The sequence below is a fragment of the Plecotus auritus genome, assembly GCF_963455305.1.
Source record: "Plecotus auritus genome assembly, chromosome: X".
NCBI lineage: Eukaryota > Metazoa > Chordata > Mammalia > Chiroptera > Vespertilionidae > Plecotus > Plecotus auritus.
The window spans coordinates 130,825,431-130,840,427 of NC_137784.1; the positions used below are offsets into that span (position 1 = coordinate 130,825,431).

The following is a 14,997-nucleotide window of genomic DNA, read 5'->3' on the forward strand; positions in this document are numbered from 1 at the left end:
GAGGCCCAGGGAATGGTTTGGGATCCTATGATGATGGAGAAATTTTTGCTTTATTACTTTGTGAATTTTTAAGGAAATTTTCTAATGTTCCTTTTCATAGAAGTTTTCATAAGCTTTTAGCATGTAAGTTTGTAAATGACATTGGTCACATGCATATTTGTACATGTCCAGCTTAAGAGTAAGAGATTTGCTACTGTGTAACGCAAATTGGGACACTTCCCATCCTCCTTTGTGATCCCAAGCTAGATAACATGGCATGATAAGAGTATTTCCTTGGAAATGTGAAAGACTTCAGCAGTACAATCAATGGAGTTAAGAAGTAGAAAAATAAAAGCAAAAGGTTATTCATTTTTGCTTCTTATCTCTTCTCGTCTATCTTTCCATGAAACAACTTATCTAAGGATCCTTGGTACTGGCAAGAACGTGGAGGGATTTCATCTGAATAAAGATGACCCCTGCTCAGTGGTTCATTTAATCCCCAGATATTCACTGAGCCCATGTCCTCTGGAAGGCCCTGTGTTAGTAGTGGGGACACCAACATAAGCAGGGCACACCCACCCACAGGATGATAGTGTAGGAGCTGAAGTCATATAAGGAATGGGTTAGGTTTCCCCTAAATCCTACAGAACAAGTAACAGAACAGATGAGATGGTGGGCCTCCAGGGAACAGCACTCAACTGTGCATGGCCTGAGCCAGGGTATTTGGGAAACTGTGATTCTCTCTGTGGGGGTTGATTGTAAGGCAGCTGGGGGTGGCAGTGGCACATTGTGTGTCTTGGGTGTGAGAAGGAAGTGTGAAATGGAGAATTGTCCTGACAAGTTCCTTTGGGATCATGGATAAACCAGAGGGAAATCTCCACCTGGTTAGGAAGGGTGGTTTCCTGCATGCAGTCTCAGTGCCATTGGATAGTATGATCACTAGGCATATTATACCCATCATCTGCACAGATTTCTACAGAATTACAGTTAATGGGCCATGAGTAACGATGGCCTGGGAGAGCCACAGCCCACAGCCTAATTGGGATTGAATGTCAATGATCTTGAGTGTGATCTGGCCAATCATTATCAAGGTGTTCATTTTGGGTGGGGGTGAAATGAATGAAAGCATTTGTTTGGATGAAAGAGCAGCTTGGACTGAGGGTAAGAGTTATTCCTAGATTCTCTTTGTAGCATATTTGTGTTGTGTCCAGCTGTGAAGGCTCCCCACACCTGAATTTCAGCATACATCCATGAAGTGGGTACATCCTTTTTGGACAATTGGGTGTTGTATTCCTTACTGAACTGCACATCCTCTAATATGACCTTCATAACAAACAAGTAATCACAGTGCCAGAGGCCAGAGTGGAAGTATCTGGGATAAAAATGATATTAGAAATAGGTGCTATTCTTTACAGTTCTAATCTCCACCAGTCACTGTGTGTGGTACTTTACAAACACTCCACACTGTCCTGCATTCCCACAAGACAGGGTTTATCAGACCCACTTCCTTCACAGAGGAACAACCTGATACCCCTTGGGCAAGCTACTTTTCCCAGGATTACATGGCTAGTAAGTGGCATCGTGGAGTCTTGACCCCTTGCCCGAATTCATCAGGAGTCCATGATATTTCCCGCCTTCCTAGCCTGTGGCCCACCTTCTACCTCACAATTAATTTCTCCTCTCAGTATGAATGAACTCTTTCAGATGACAATTAGTAGAACCCTGGAGCCCAGGCAAGAGCAGGCCTAAGGAAGAAAGGTGACATTGAGAATCAAGCATAATTTGGGGATTGTCTGAGGTTTATTGATATCTGAGTCTTCCAGGTGCCAGGATTTCTGCCTCGTCCCAGCATTTTCCCTCATCCCAGCATTTTCCCTCATGATAACAACCTTCCCCTGGTCTTCCCTTGGGTGCCCTCCTGTCCACCCCTGGATCATGGTCTGCTGAATTGGTCATGACTGCTGCCTCCTTTTAAGGCTGCACAGAATCTCCTGCCCTCAACCTGACACACAGGCTCCCTACTCCCTTCAGAATTACTCTGCTCTCCCTTACCTCACCCTCCATCCCATCTGAGAGCAATAGCCCTTTATTTATGTCCTATGAGGAGATAACTGTAAATACCAATATAGCTTATTAATTTTTATTTTATTGTTGACACTCTTACAAATATCTCCATTTTCCCTTCCTTAGGCCCTGTTCACACAGCACCTGACCTCCCCGCACCGTCTGGCCTCACCACATTGTCATCCGTGTCCATGATGTTCTTTGGCTAATCCCTTCAGTTAGTTTCATCCAGTCCCCCTCTCCCTCAGCCCCTCTGACAACTGTCAGTCTGTTCCATGTCTTCATGCCTGTATTTCTATTTTGTTTGTCAGATAATATTGTTCATTGTATTCCACATATAAGTGAGATCATATAGTTTTTCTCTTTCTCTGATTGGCTTATTTCACTGAGTATAATAATCTCCAGGTCCATACATGCAGTCTCAAAAGGTAAGAATGCCTTCTCTTTTCCTGCCAGGTAGTATTCCATTATGTAAATACTAGAGGCCTGGTGCACAAAATTCGTGCACTCGCTCCCCATGGAGAGAAGGCCTAAGATGGCAGTCAGACATCCTAAGTGCTGCTGTAGAGGAGGGAGAGGCTCCCACCACCACTGCTATGCTCCCTTGGTGGGAGCGCACTGACCACCAGGGAGCAGCTCCTGCATTGAGCATTTGTCCCTTGGTGGTCAGCGTGCATTATAGTGACTGGTTGTTTTACTTTTGGTAGATTTCCATATTAGCCTTTTATTATATAGGATACCACTGTTTATTTTATCCACTCTTCTACTGATGGGCATTTGCACTGTTTCCACCTCTTGGCTATTTTATATAATAAAAGCCTAATATGAAAATCGACTGAAATGCAGTACAACCAGTCGCTATGATGTGCACTGACCACCAGGGGGCAGACGCTCTACACAGGAGCTGCTCCCCCCTCCCCACTCCCGGGTGGTCAGTGGACTCCCACAGGGGAGGACTGCTCAACCAGAAGCCAGACTCACAGCTGGAGTGACATATCGGCAAAAATATTGCTACATGTGATGTCTGAGATTTTATGGCCTATGTTTTCTTCCAGGATTTTTATGGTTTCACGACTTACATTTAAGTCTTTTATTCATTTTGAATGAATTCTTATGAATAGTATAAGTTGGTGGTTTTGATTCATTTTTTCACATCCAAGTTTCCCAACACCATTTACTATTGAAGAGACTGTCTTTACCCTATCGTATGCTGTTGCCTCTTTTGTCAAATATCAGTTCCCAATATAGGTGTGGGTTGATTCTTGGGCTCTCTGCTCTGTTCCATTGATCCATATACTTGCTCTTATATCAATACCAACTGTTTAGATTACAATGGCCTTGTAGCATAGCTTGATATCAGGTATTGTGAGTCCTATAGCTTTGTTCTTCTTTCTCAAAAGGTCCTGAACATGGTGCCTAATAAAGACTGTCTGACTGGTGGTCACGGTACCGACAGTTGAATTTCTGGGACCCAGCAGGCTTAGTTGAGGAAGGCCAGTTTCCTAATGGCTTTCTTCAACTCCACTGAAGTCAGCAGTAGAAATATTTCATCTTCAAAGGAAAAGATGAGCCTGATGTTCTAGATGCTTCACCACAGTGGAAATTCGGTTGCTCTTGCTTCACAGAACATTAGCTAATGGTCCTACAGAAACCTTGGGATGCAAAGGTGCCTAGATCATAACAAATAAACACCCTCTCTCCACCAAATGCCAGACTGTGGTTTCCAAAGTCCTCTCTCCAATTTCCCTCCCATAAAATGGACAAGTCCCTTCTAATAACTAATCGGCAAAGGCATGAGCTAGCAAAGTGCACAAGGAAATCTTTTCAGCCTTTAAATAACTCCTTTAAGAAACAATTGTTTGGTAGGCAACCGAAGGGAGCTGGCTGTTTATCCAGAGACACTAAGAGCCCCCCACTCCCACCCCAAAACCACCAGCAGCTATCCTCTAGGGCATGTCCTCCAAGAATAAACTGACTTCATGAATGAATGCTTTGTAATCCTGTTTAGAGGCACAAAGACCATGGACTGAGCTTGAATCTAGACCAGCCATGGGCAAACTAAGGCCCGCGGGGCGGATCCGGCCTATTCGGCTGTTCGAGCGGAGGGTTCTCTTGCTCTCCCCTCCGCTCCTTCACCAGCAGCAATGTTAACATGGTAACGTCGGGAAACACGGCCGCAGATCCTTCTACTGAGTGGGAGGATTTATATCCGCCCATTCAGTAGAAGGAACAACCTCTCAATCTTCCAGAGGCTCCTTGTAATGCCCGCGGACGCGCCCCCTGACATCACCCTGGGAATGCTTAGACAGGTTATCTTGGCGATGTAGGGAGACACGCCCCTGGAGAGCACAGTATCAGAGCATTAGCTAAAAAGGAGACCAACAACACTGTTCCCACTGAAGTTGATGTTTTAAAGACCAAAAACCTTTCAACTCAGTCTACATTGCCATCTACATCTACGTCCCGGGCATAATTTGGAAGTTGCACTAAAGAAAATGTTTAATTTACTGTTCACACATTTTGTTCTTTTCTATTTGTTTTAGTTTTAAATTATTTTATTATATTTAAGTTTAATTTGAAAGGCTTTTGTACCTTTCCTTTGTTAGGCAATTTTATTTTGCCTTTGCCATCTTCAATATAAGGTATGTTATTGTGCTATGATTCCTCCATTTCTTGAAGTTTCAAATTATAATAATTAGTGTTTACATTCTTCTTTTTAAAATGTTTGAAATGAAGAAAACTATTGAAATAAAAAAAAAAGACCGTACCCTTTTATGTAATGATGTTTACTTTGAATTTATATTAGTTCACACAAACACTCCATCCCTTCTTTTGTTCCGGCCCTCTGGTCCAGTTTAAGAACCCATTGTGGCCCTCGAGTAAAAAGTTTGTCCACCCCTGATCTAGACCTAGGTGCTCCATTAAAGATACAGTCCTTAGGCTTGGGGGGATTCTGTTCCTAAATGCCTTTGCTCTCCACTTTTAGAGACAAAGGATCAACCCCCAGAGAGCACAAATTATACCACTTAGTGCAAGAAATGGGACCATGGACTCATAGGACAAGGACACAGACTCACTACCAAGGAAAATTAGAACTTGTTTAGGTAACCCTGACTGAAGGAAGCAGATATGAAAATAATCATAACTATGTACTTGAACATAGATGAGAGTCTGGGAGTGGGATGGGACAAAAGTCAAATTCAAGTCATCTTCACCATAGAGGAGAAGATACTACAGTGGTTTTTGTGATCCTTGTTCTCTAGCTGTTTTGGGTAACTTTGATCTTAATACTCTGAAGAGCGAGATAGAAGAGTACCATGGGAAGGTACCACTGTTTGTGCTCCCACCTGTACAGGAGTGTGGAGAGCGGCTACAGCGTTTGGACAGGTTCAAGCCTCGGACTAATGAGAGGATATGATCCTCTCATGGCAAACCTACGTGCAAATCCCAGCACAATTATAGCCAAAGGCTATAGTTGTAAGCTTGACCTTATGGTCTGAACCTGTGGTCCCATGTGGCTGAGTGATGTGGGCTTAATAGAGTTCAGGTGCATATACTTGAATAGATTTGAAACCGACGACAACATTGCAAACATCTTGACCAAACCCTTACTTTGCCTAGTGGAAACTGGCTATTAAATAAAGATTCGGCTTGCAGGCCGTGGCACTGTCTCCCTAATCAGAGGGCAGCATCCCACCTAGCCCTGGCATTATTCTCAGGTGTGTCTTTTCTAATCCTTCACCACCATCCCTCAGGTTCACCCATGGCTATGCTGGTGCAGCACACAGGAGCACAAACCTACTCTAGGGACAACTTGACCCGGGGTAATAAAGCAGGACTCTTAGTTTGAGCTCATCTGAGCAGAATCCACCAGCCAGCAAGAGCGGCTGGAAGAGATCAAAGCAGCATCCTTGGGGAGGGTGCATTGGACAGGGGGGGTACCTACTGAGATGGGGCCAACCACCATTTTCTTGGAGGTACAGTCCCCCAGGGGCCCATCTGTCCCAGGCAGTGTTGGTGGTGGCCAAGCTAGGATTAACTAAGGCCTTGCCCTTGAGCAATCAAAGAGGCCATCAACAGGCCTGACCCCACTATAGGGATGAAAGCAGGGATAGGATCATGTCCTTTCAACACATCCAGTGAACTAGCAACAAGAAACAATCTCCCTGGCAGCAGATGAGAGTTCTTTCTGGGAACCTGAACCTGGTTTTTCTGTACTGTTTGGAATGAGAGAACCTGGGGCCCCTAGCACATCCACTCCCCCACACTTGGCAAGGGCCCACACTCCAGACCAGCTGTGAACCACCTTTGTGTAATCACATGACTTAAGCAGCTGGTTGCCCCAAGGCTGAGACCCTAGAATGTTGAGGGCAGTATATAATGGGCATCCCTGCTGTGACCCCACTGTTCAGTGATAGGATTGGAGTTAATGTAGAGCATCTCCATGCCGAGTCTGTGTACCCAGGAGATGCACGGAGCCAAGCTGGTCCTATCACAGGTGTTGGAGAGACATGGGTACCAAGCTTGGAGCCGAGACAACACACAATCAGAGGACTCAAGCGAAGGTGCTGCCAAAGTGGAAGGAAACAATAATCTTCTGGGACTGTCCTTCCCAAGAAAGCTTTGGGGGATAATGGAGGATGACGCCTTCACGTCTGTGCACTGGAATGATGACAGAGACACCGGGATCATTGAGAAAGATCTTTTCCAATGTGAGGTTCTTTGAAAAAGGGGCAAGGAGCAAATATTTGAATCTGACAGCATGAAGACTTTTATCCATCTGCTTGCTGAATCTGATTCAGCAAAATACGCCCAGGTGACTCTCCAGTTTCCTCTTCAGCGAACAGGATGATGGTAAAGTAGAAAGTCCTCCCATGTCCCACATTCTCTGTTACTCAAACACCTTCCTAGTAGACCCAGAAGAATGATATACTGGAAGGGTTTCATTTCACGGGATAACTCTTTTTCACAGGAGACAGTATTTTTCCAAAGATGGGAAAGTATAGATTTCTATATAAAACTATAGCCCCCTTAGAGATAACCTGCAGGGATGACTAAAGATTCTGAGAGGCCACTTAAGGTCAAATAGGCATATTTTCTCCCAGAATGACTGAATTAATTTTGCTTCAGGTGTACAGAAACAGCAATTTCCAAAAAGACAAGACTTGGCTCATTGAGAACATCAAGACCAAAGGAAACCAGATGAATCATACTTGGCCAGATACCACCTCAACCCCTCCCCAGAGAAACAAGAGGCTGCCCCCTACCAGACACTTGGCAAGAATTCAGCATTAAAAAGGCACTGAAGAAGTCAAGTAAAAGGCCCAGAGGAAATCACGCAATCCTTGGGGACCCAGTGCCACCCGCATATTCAAGTTCTCAGTTCTGTCGCCCACGAGCAGTGCCATTGAGGTCCGCTGTGCAAATGAGGCAGGTGGCCCAAGTGGGGAGGGCGTATCTGGGAATGGCATGCTTGTTACCCCGGCTACTGCCTGAACCAATGGCATAGGGGCTCTGGCCCCTAGCCTCCTAAATCACACATTATATGATTTGATGATGTATTTGTACAACACCTGTTATTCATAAGATAATGGCTGTCCTTTCAGTCATGACCCAACCCAAGGAACCTGAAGGATTAGGAGGAGAGGGAGGACTCCTTATATGGCAATTGTTCACTCTGACCAGTTCAAGGGCAACGCAGACCCATAATATTACAGGCTTTGTAACCACAAATCCATTTCTGCTTTAATAAACAAAGGCAAAACTACATGGTACAAAATAAACAATCCAATGAGAATTGTGAGTCCATGTTCTTCTGTTTCCATGCCACACACCATGTCAGATGATCCTGAGGAGGCTGGAAATCCTGCCCCAGAAAGTTGTTCATCCCTGTTGTCCTCTTTTATTTTCACCCACTCAGCCAAGGATCTGGCTAGGGGGTCCTGAGGTAAGCCCAGGAAGACCTGGTCCCCTGAGCCTTGCCTACTGGACAGGAGACAGAACTTCCAGGCTCCTGACCTTGGGGGAATCACCTTACATTAGTCATGCATCCTGAAACAGGAGGGTCTTTACTCATGGGTCCCCCTATGATGCCAGAAAGTTTCTGATCAGCATCTGAGTGTCTCTAGCCCAAGTTCCAGGGGCCTTCCTGGGAGGACCACCTAGAAGCCAGGCCACCCCATCTGCTAAGTGGTGTACGTCAGAGCCAGTCTGGATCAGAAGATGGGCCATTCCAGGCGACACCTGGGAGAAAGCCCATCATCCTCACAGCTAACAACCATTAGCAAACCTGCTAGAAGGGATCCAAATAAATTAAAGATTGCCCACACAAGAAAACAAAAACTCCACCCATCACTTTTCCATCAGAGCTGTATTTCAGATCCGTCCTTGGGTCACGAGGTAGCTATGTGACATGTGTAACACAAGCCCTCATAAGCCAAGGGACACTTTTACAACAGACCAGTCACTTGCCAGGGGAGACAGGTGCTTTCTTTCAAAGTCTGATGTCCCTTTCACCATGAATGAGGCCATGCCTGGCTGGTCACCCTCCAGCAATCATTCAGTGCCCACTTCCAGACCTCCCACAAGGATCCCTGGGTGCTGCTGAAGTGTTCTGTTAGTTTGACCAGAACAAAGAGACGGGAGGCCCAAACAATAACCAGTTCGCCTAACACATTTTCCTCTGTAAAAAATAGGAATGAGCAGGACCAAAAAGAGTGATAGCACCAAGATATTTCCTGGCAGCTTTCCCTTTTCCCTAAAGTCAGACAGAGTCTTTGAGACAGGCAATGTGCCCAGAGAGGCATCTCTCGAGGACAGTCGCCTACATCTGGGCACAGAAATCTGTTTACGTGAACAGCAGACGGTGGGTAGTGCTCTCCACGGCAGTGCCAATTCAGTTCTACATCCGTGGCATGATGGCCCCTTGATGGTCATGATTCAGCTGGATTCTCGGTAACCTTCCTGTGGAGTCCTCCTGCCCCTAGGGGATCAGGTGCTGTGGGATGCCACCTGGAAGACAGCCTTTCCCCCTCTCCTGGGTATGCGCTCCAGTAACCACCTGGGGTTTGAAAGTGCAGTCAGGTATGTCTGCTTCAGGTTGGTCAGTACAGCCTGCTTTTCCAGTTCCACAACCTCCTCAGGAGCCATGTTTTCTGGGCACTGCAGAGTTGCCCCAATGTCAGGGAGCCCCCTGCACCACGAGAGAAGCACTGAGATGTTTTCCCTTCCATAAACTAAAGGCTTCCTGTGAGAGGAAACGGTTCTTCAAAGTTACGCCCACGAGAGGCTAAGCTGATTTCACCAAAGGGATACGGAGTGAGCTGGGTCCCTCTGACTGAGCACTTCCGATGTGACAAACTCTGTTCAGGGAATTCTGGGTGAGTCCAGGGGAGAGAAGAAAAGAAGAGGACAGAGCCTCATCCAATAACGGGCAGGTCCCTGCCAGACTGCTGTGGGCAGCTCGCACAGGGGAACCCACAGGCATTCAGGTCCCAAGCTCTTCACCAGGAGAAAGGAGCTGGTGTGGGACCTCAACCACTGAGGGGTGAGCGAACGGGCCCCGGATGCCATGGGCAGTGGGGGTGGGGCAGGTGTGTGAAGTCAGGCAGACAGCCTGAGTCTGGAGGCCACCTGACATTCTGTGTGCTGTGCAGCTTCCCCTGGTGTGACACGCGCACACTCACATGTGTGCACACACATAAACACACATGCGTGCACACAGGCAACACCACATGCAGACTTGGACCTGTCCCCTGCGTCTCAGGTCACCAATAGGAACTGAGGCCCAGTGTGGACAGAAGGGTTCTCCCAGGTCGTAGGAACTTGGCCCACGGAACCCCAGCCTGGGCCCCTTGCTGCCCCTTTGAAGGTGTGCTGCTTACAGAAACCACAGCCCCACCACCACAGGTTTAAAAGAAAACAAGCCCCAAACTCCTGAGCAAGGTCCTGGGGGTACTCTTGGAGGGGTGTGAGCTGTGCTCAGGGTGTCACGCCTTGCCAGCGATCACTTCTCACCCATACTTCTCCCTTCCAGCAGCAGGGCCTGAATCTGCCTGGGGTTCCACCCCAGCTTCTCCAGCAGCAGCTCCCGCCATAGGGCCTCTTCCCAGTCCCTGTGAGCAATGTGGGTAGTGATGGTAGATTTCCCCTGGCTGCTCACTAGGGTTGCCAATGAGTCTCGAGTCTTGACCGCATTTAAGACAAAGCCTGCATAAGGCTGCTGGAAGGAGAGGCAGTAGAATTCCATCTCCCCAGAGATCCGTGGGCCTCATGTGGCCTGGGGAAACCCACAAGTGTGAATGTCAATAAGCATCATGCATCAGCCCTCCGTGTTCATGGTCTGTGGGCTGACCTCTCCCCAATGTCCCCTGGGGCCCTGGAACCCCACTGACAGGGATGGTGGGAGAGCAGAGAGTGTTGGCTCCTTCTTCCTATCCCCAAGCAGTCAGCGGCCAGGCCCAATGGAAAGGGCTGGCCATGCAGATGCCTCGTCCATCAGATGGAGTCTTTGGGGGGCTCAAGGAAGAAGGTGGAGACAGGAAAGGAGAGGCACTCAGCACAGGATGTGGTCAGTTCCACAAAGGAGGTCACTGAGGCCAGGGGAGCACAGAGGAGGGAGAAAGGGCGTGTTGGCTTCACACCGGGTGAGTGGGTTCTAGTCCTCTCCCAGCACAGACCCTCCTGGGCTTTGCTTCTTCTCCCCACCCCCACCCACCCCAGCACAGTCAGCTCCCTCCTCTTTTCCCCCCAAGGCACTGCAGGCCCCCAAGCACCCCGGTCCCTCTTCCAGGGCTGCACATCCTTGGGATGTAACCTCAGCTGGGCCCTGGGACACCACCATGTGAGCTCAGATCATCCTGCCAGGGGTCTCCCTCGGGCCCCTTTGGGAGCCACCCTCCTCCATCCCCTGGCTGCACCACTGCTATCTGCCGTCAGCAGGAATTCCTGGCCCCCACTGCAGCCTAGAGAAAGGAATAACAGGAGCAGGAAGAATTGGCACCAGTACCCACACACCAACCCCATGCCATGGGCATGACCCACAAATCCTAGAATTCAATCCTCAAATAACAGTGGTAGGGGCAGTGCCACTGTCACCCCAGTCTACAGTTGAGAAGGTGGCACAGAGGAATGAATAGACGGCCCACGATCATGGGGGCCCTGACTACATCACCCACTGTCCTTGCCTTTTACCTGGGGAAGGGGGTTCTAGTACCTGGCAGAGCTTGGATTCCACGGGGCTGAGTACCTGGCCCGTACTGTAATAGGACAGTCACAACCAGTGGCTACACATCACCATCATCGGGCCTGAGCCTCAGTACTGCACTCCACATGAGCAACCCCCCACTCTGGCTGACTCTCCCCTCCTGTCTTAAAGCACATAAACCTCACTTCAGCTTTTATGTCCTCGTGTGTATGGAAACATACCCACTCTCAAAGACAAGGCCCAGGGGACCAAAGCTGCCTGTGTTCACTCCCTTCCCAAGCCAGCGTCCTTCCAGTCCCGGTGCGCAGCTCCTCTGCTCTGCATCCCCTCCCTTTCTCTGGCTGGGTTGCCTTTCCTGGTGAGGACAGAGGCTCAATGAATGTTTAGGGTGCACATGAAGCAGTGAGAAGAGTCTTTTTACTGTTTATTTTTCTACATTCTTGAATAAGCTAAGAAAATCCAGGTAATATATTTTATTTTTACAGAACGACAGACTAAAAATGATGCAAGAATTCAAAAATGAACAATTTTATCTCTGTTTTATAGCTATGCTCTTTCACATTAAAAAAAAAAAAAAAACATTCCAAGTCCATGGTATCTGGTTACAGAGTACAAATAAAATGAAGGATTCCCAATTTGTTTTACAAAATAGCAAAGCTCTTTGTCTTAAGTTAAATAACAATAAACGTGTGACCTGAGTCATTTGGAAACTTAGATTCTGAAGCTAATAAACATTCTACTTAAAGTAACATTTTAAAATACCAAAAATAAAAGAAGATACATTTCTAAGTCACCCCAATGGAACGAGACACACAGATGTTATTCACTATAATCCCCTAGTCTGGCCCTCCACTGCTTGGATCATCGACTTCCCTCTTAAAACACAAAGTAACAAAATCTGCCTTGGACTTCACTGAGGGCAGAAGAAGCTACCGGACATGGCAGAAGAACTTGCACTGGCCATGGCAGTAGTATCATCTGTGGTGCTAATTCTGGCCTGGGCTCTCTGTTCCTCCTCTCTCAAAGCCTCCTCATACCAGTCTGGGAAGGATCTGGGGTCACTCCCATTGATCTGGGCCAAAAACTCCAGGACTTTCAACTTGGTGGTCTCAGCGTGGGCCCTGGGCCCCCACAGGAACTCGTACCGTGCCGGTTGGCTGTTGCGCACCTGCCGGTACTCCAGGTACTGTTCCTGCACCCAAACTTTGGTGAGGAGCTCCCTGGGCTCCCCATAGATGCAATGCTCCATCCCAGCATGCACCCCCATGGCATTCAGTGCTTCCCATACCTTCTCTTCGGGGACACAACCATCCTCCGAGAAGATTATACTAAGGATGAGTATCAGAAGGCCAGTCTTGGGCATACTGTGCTCATTGCTCACCATCCCATCATAGGAGAGGCCCAGGCTGGTGACTAGGACATAGGTGTGGCTGGTTGGGTCCACTTCCTTCACATCAATGCCATAAACCAGCTGCATGCACTCAGAGGCCTCGCTGAAGATTACAGCAAAGTGGTCCTAGTGCTCTCTGATGATGCTACTCAGCATTTCTACCCTTGTGGTCAGCTCCTTTGTGCGATACTTCAGGAGCAGGAACCCCACCAGATCAGCTACCTTATCATCAATCACGTCTCTGGGCAAGGACTCTGTGTCTGGCAGGGCCCGGGAGGTACTCAGACCCTCCTCTTCTTGGCTGCTGGACTGGCTCAATGGAGCAGCAGCGGCAAAGGCAGTAGGGGGGGCACAGGCACTTGGAGAGCTCTGGAGAGGACTCAGTGTCCCAGCAGCATCATGAACCTCCTACTCTTCCTCCTCCTCCTCCTCCTTCTCCTCCTCCTCCTCCTCCTCCTCCTCCTCCTCCTTCTCCTCCTCCTCCTCCAGGGTGCTTGGGGTACTTGAAAGTAGAGGGTAGCAAGAGAAAGAGGAGGAGGAGGAGAAAGAGGAAGGAAAAGAGGAGGAGCAGGTGGAGGAGGAGGAGGAAGAAACCTCTTCCACAGTCTCGGGAATCTCAAGCGTGTAGCGTCGTCGCTTTGGAGCTCGGGGCATGATGACTCTTGTCAGGCAGACACAGGAGTGCGGGCAGGAGGTGGGCAATGAGGACTCACAGGCCTGGGGAGAGAGGAAGTGTAAGTGGCCTCAGCTGGGTACACCCTTGTCCGCTTTGACAAAGCAGAGCTACAGGTCTCCTCTTTAAGGGTGATCTTGGGCCTCACTGGGGTCTCTCCTCCTGGGTGGCCTGTCCCCTAAGATCCTGAATGAGGAAGTCAGATGGTTCTTCAGGGTACAGTCGTCATAGGCCAGGGTTCTGTGGCTGGCAGTGGGGTGGGGTCGGGTGCTGCAGGGGTTCTCCTCTATTCTGGCATGGGGGAGAACCTGGAGACACATTCTAGGTGAGGGCAGGCACCTCACCTTGACTGCTGGCACGGCCTGGACCTCCTCTGCTCTGTGACCTGTGTTTTGTGCCTCAGACCAAGGCCTTTATGCCCTGGTTCCTGGAGCCCCTGTAACAGGAAATGAGGAAACACCTCAGCGTGCAGGTGGCATGCACAGCCATGGGCCTCCAGTGCTGACAAGAGGGAGACCAAGATTCTGTGAGTTCCCCACTGTTCTGGCCTGGATGGTCTCCTGCGTCCTCACTCAGGGTCCTCACCTTTCCCTTGGCAGGGCCCGTGAACCTCCCCTCTGCTGGCCCTGAGGCAAAACTCTCAGAACAAGGCTACACACCCCTGAGACTGAACAGAAGAAAGTGAGGGGGCCCTACATCTGACCACACCGGCCCAGGACATCCCACGGGATACAGTATGACCTGGCCAAACTCTGTGGGGGCTATCTGCCCTGGGACGGGGAGTCCCCTCAGTCCTAACGTTGACATCTGACAGGGTCTTGGACAACTTCCTGTGTTGACCTGAGGCCACTTTCCTTCAGACTAAAAAGCTCACCTTCCTGAGTCACTGGTGGAGGACGTGAGGGACACCACCGCTAGCCACCACGTTCCACTTTCTCTCATGGCGGACAGAAGTGGCAAAGTAAGGCTGGGATTCGACCTGTTGTGATGTGAGTTTTTCCCTCAGTCCTCAGCTGAACCTTGAAAGGAGACAGCAAGACTCGGGAGCAGGGAAGGAGCATTAGGGTTCCTGCTGTCTTTCCTCAGATTCCTCACCTTAAAAGAAGTCAGGGCCCGGGCCACCTCCCCCCTCCTCCTTTGCTGACCTGCACGTGGCCCCCTCAGTCCAGCTCTCTCACCTGCCTGAGGCCCACCACCCCAGCCAAAATCAGAGTGCTCTCTCTCGGACAGCCCTGCCTGGGGTCTCTCGGAGCTGAAAGTGGAAGTGGGGTGAATGTCCGTGAGGCCCACATTTGTACTGGAGGAGAATTCCCCCTCCTTCCTCCCTCATGGTCAATAGCTTGGCCACTTGCAGTGCCCGAGTGTCCTGGCTCTGCTGTCCATATACCACACCCTTTGTGTAAGGCCCCACCTCTTTCAGATTCCTGAGAGCAAAGGGAGTGGGAGGATCCATGGGAAAGCGATCCCAGAAACCCCAGGGCTGAGGGCAGGTGCGCGTTTCTGAGGGGTCCCCACTGGGGTGGGATCCAAGGTTCCCTCAGTCCTCCCTTAGGATCCTCCCCTGACTCTGGCAGATGCTGGCCCCACCCACTGCTGATGTGAGTTCCTGCTCTTTATACCCAAGCCCCACACTGTCAGGCCCAGATGCACGCATAAGAAAATGCCACCTATGATCATCCTCCCATG

General features: G+C 49.1%; 2 protein-coding genes across 2 annotated transcripts; both read right to left on the bottom strand.

The window, feature by feature from the left end:
* Positions 1-9,033: 9,033 nt before the first annotated feature.
* On the bottom strand, positions 9,034-10,291 carry LOC308240302 (protein EOLA1-like; the record flags this gene model as incomplete). The annotated part of the gene is made up of 2 exons (XM_080653192.1): positions 9,034-9,235; positions 10,053-10,291. 2 exons carry the CDS (start codon positions 10,289-10,291, stop codon positions 9,034-9,036), a joined length of 441 nt encoding a protein of 146 aa, XP_080509318.1.
* Positions 10,292-12,158: 1,867 nt separating this feature from the next.
* On the bottom strand, positions 12,159-13,292 carry LOC308240303 (melanoma-associated antigen 10-like; the record flags this gene model as incomplete). The annotated part of the gene is given in 3 exon segments (XM_080653193.1): positions 12,159-12,764; positions 12,768-13,046; positions 13,131-13,292. Coding segments are annotated over 3 exon segments (1,047 nt in total).
* Between the last annotated feature and the right edge of the window lie 1,705 nt (positions 13,293-14,997).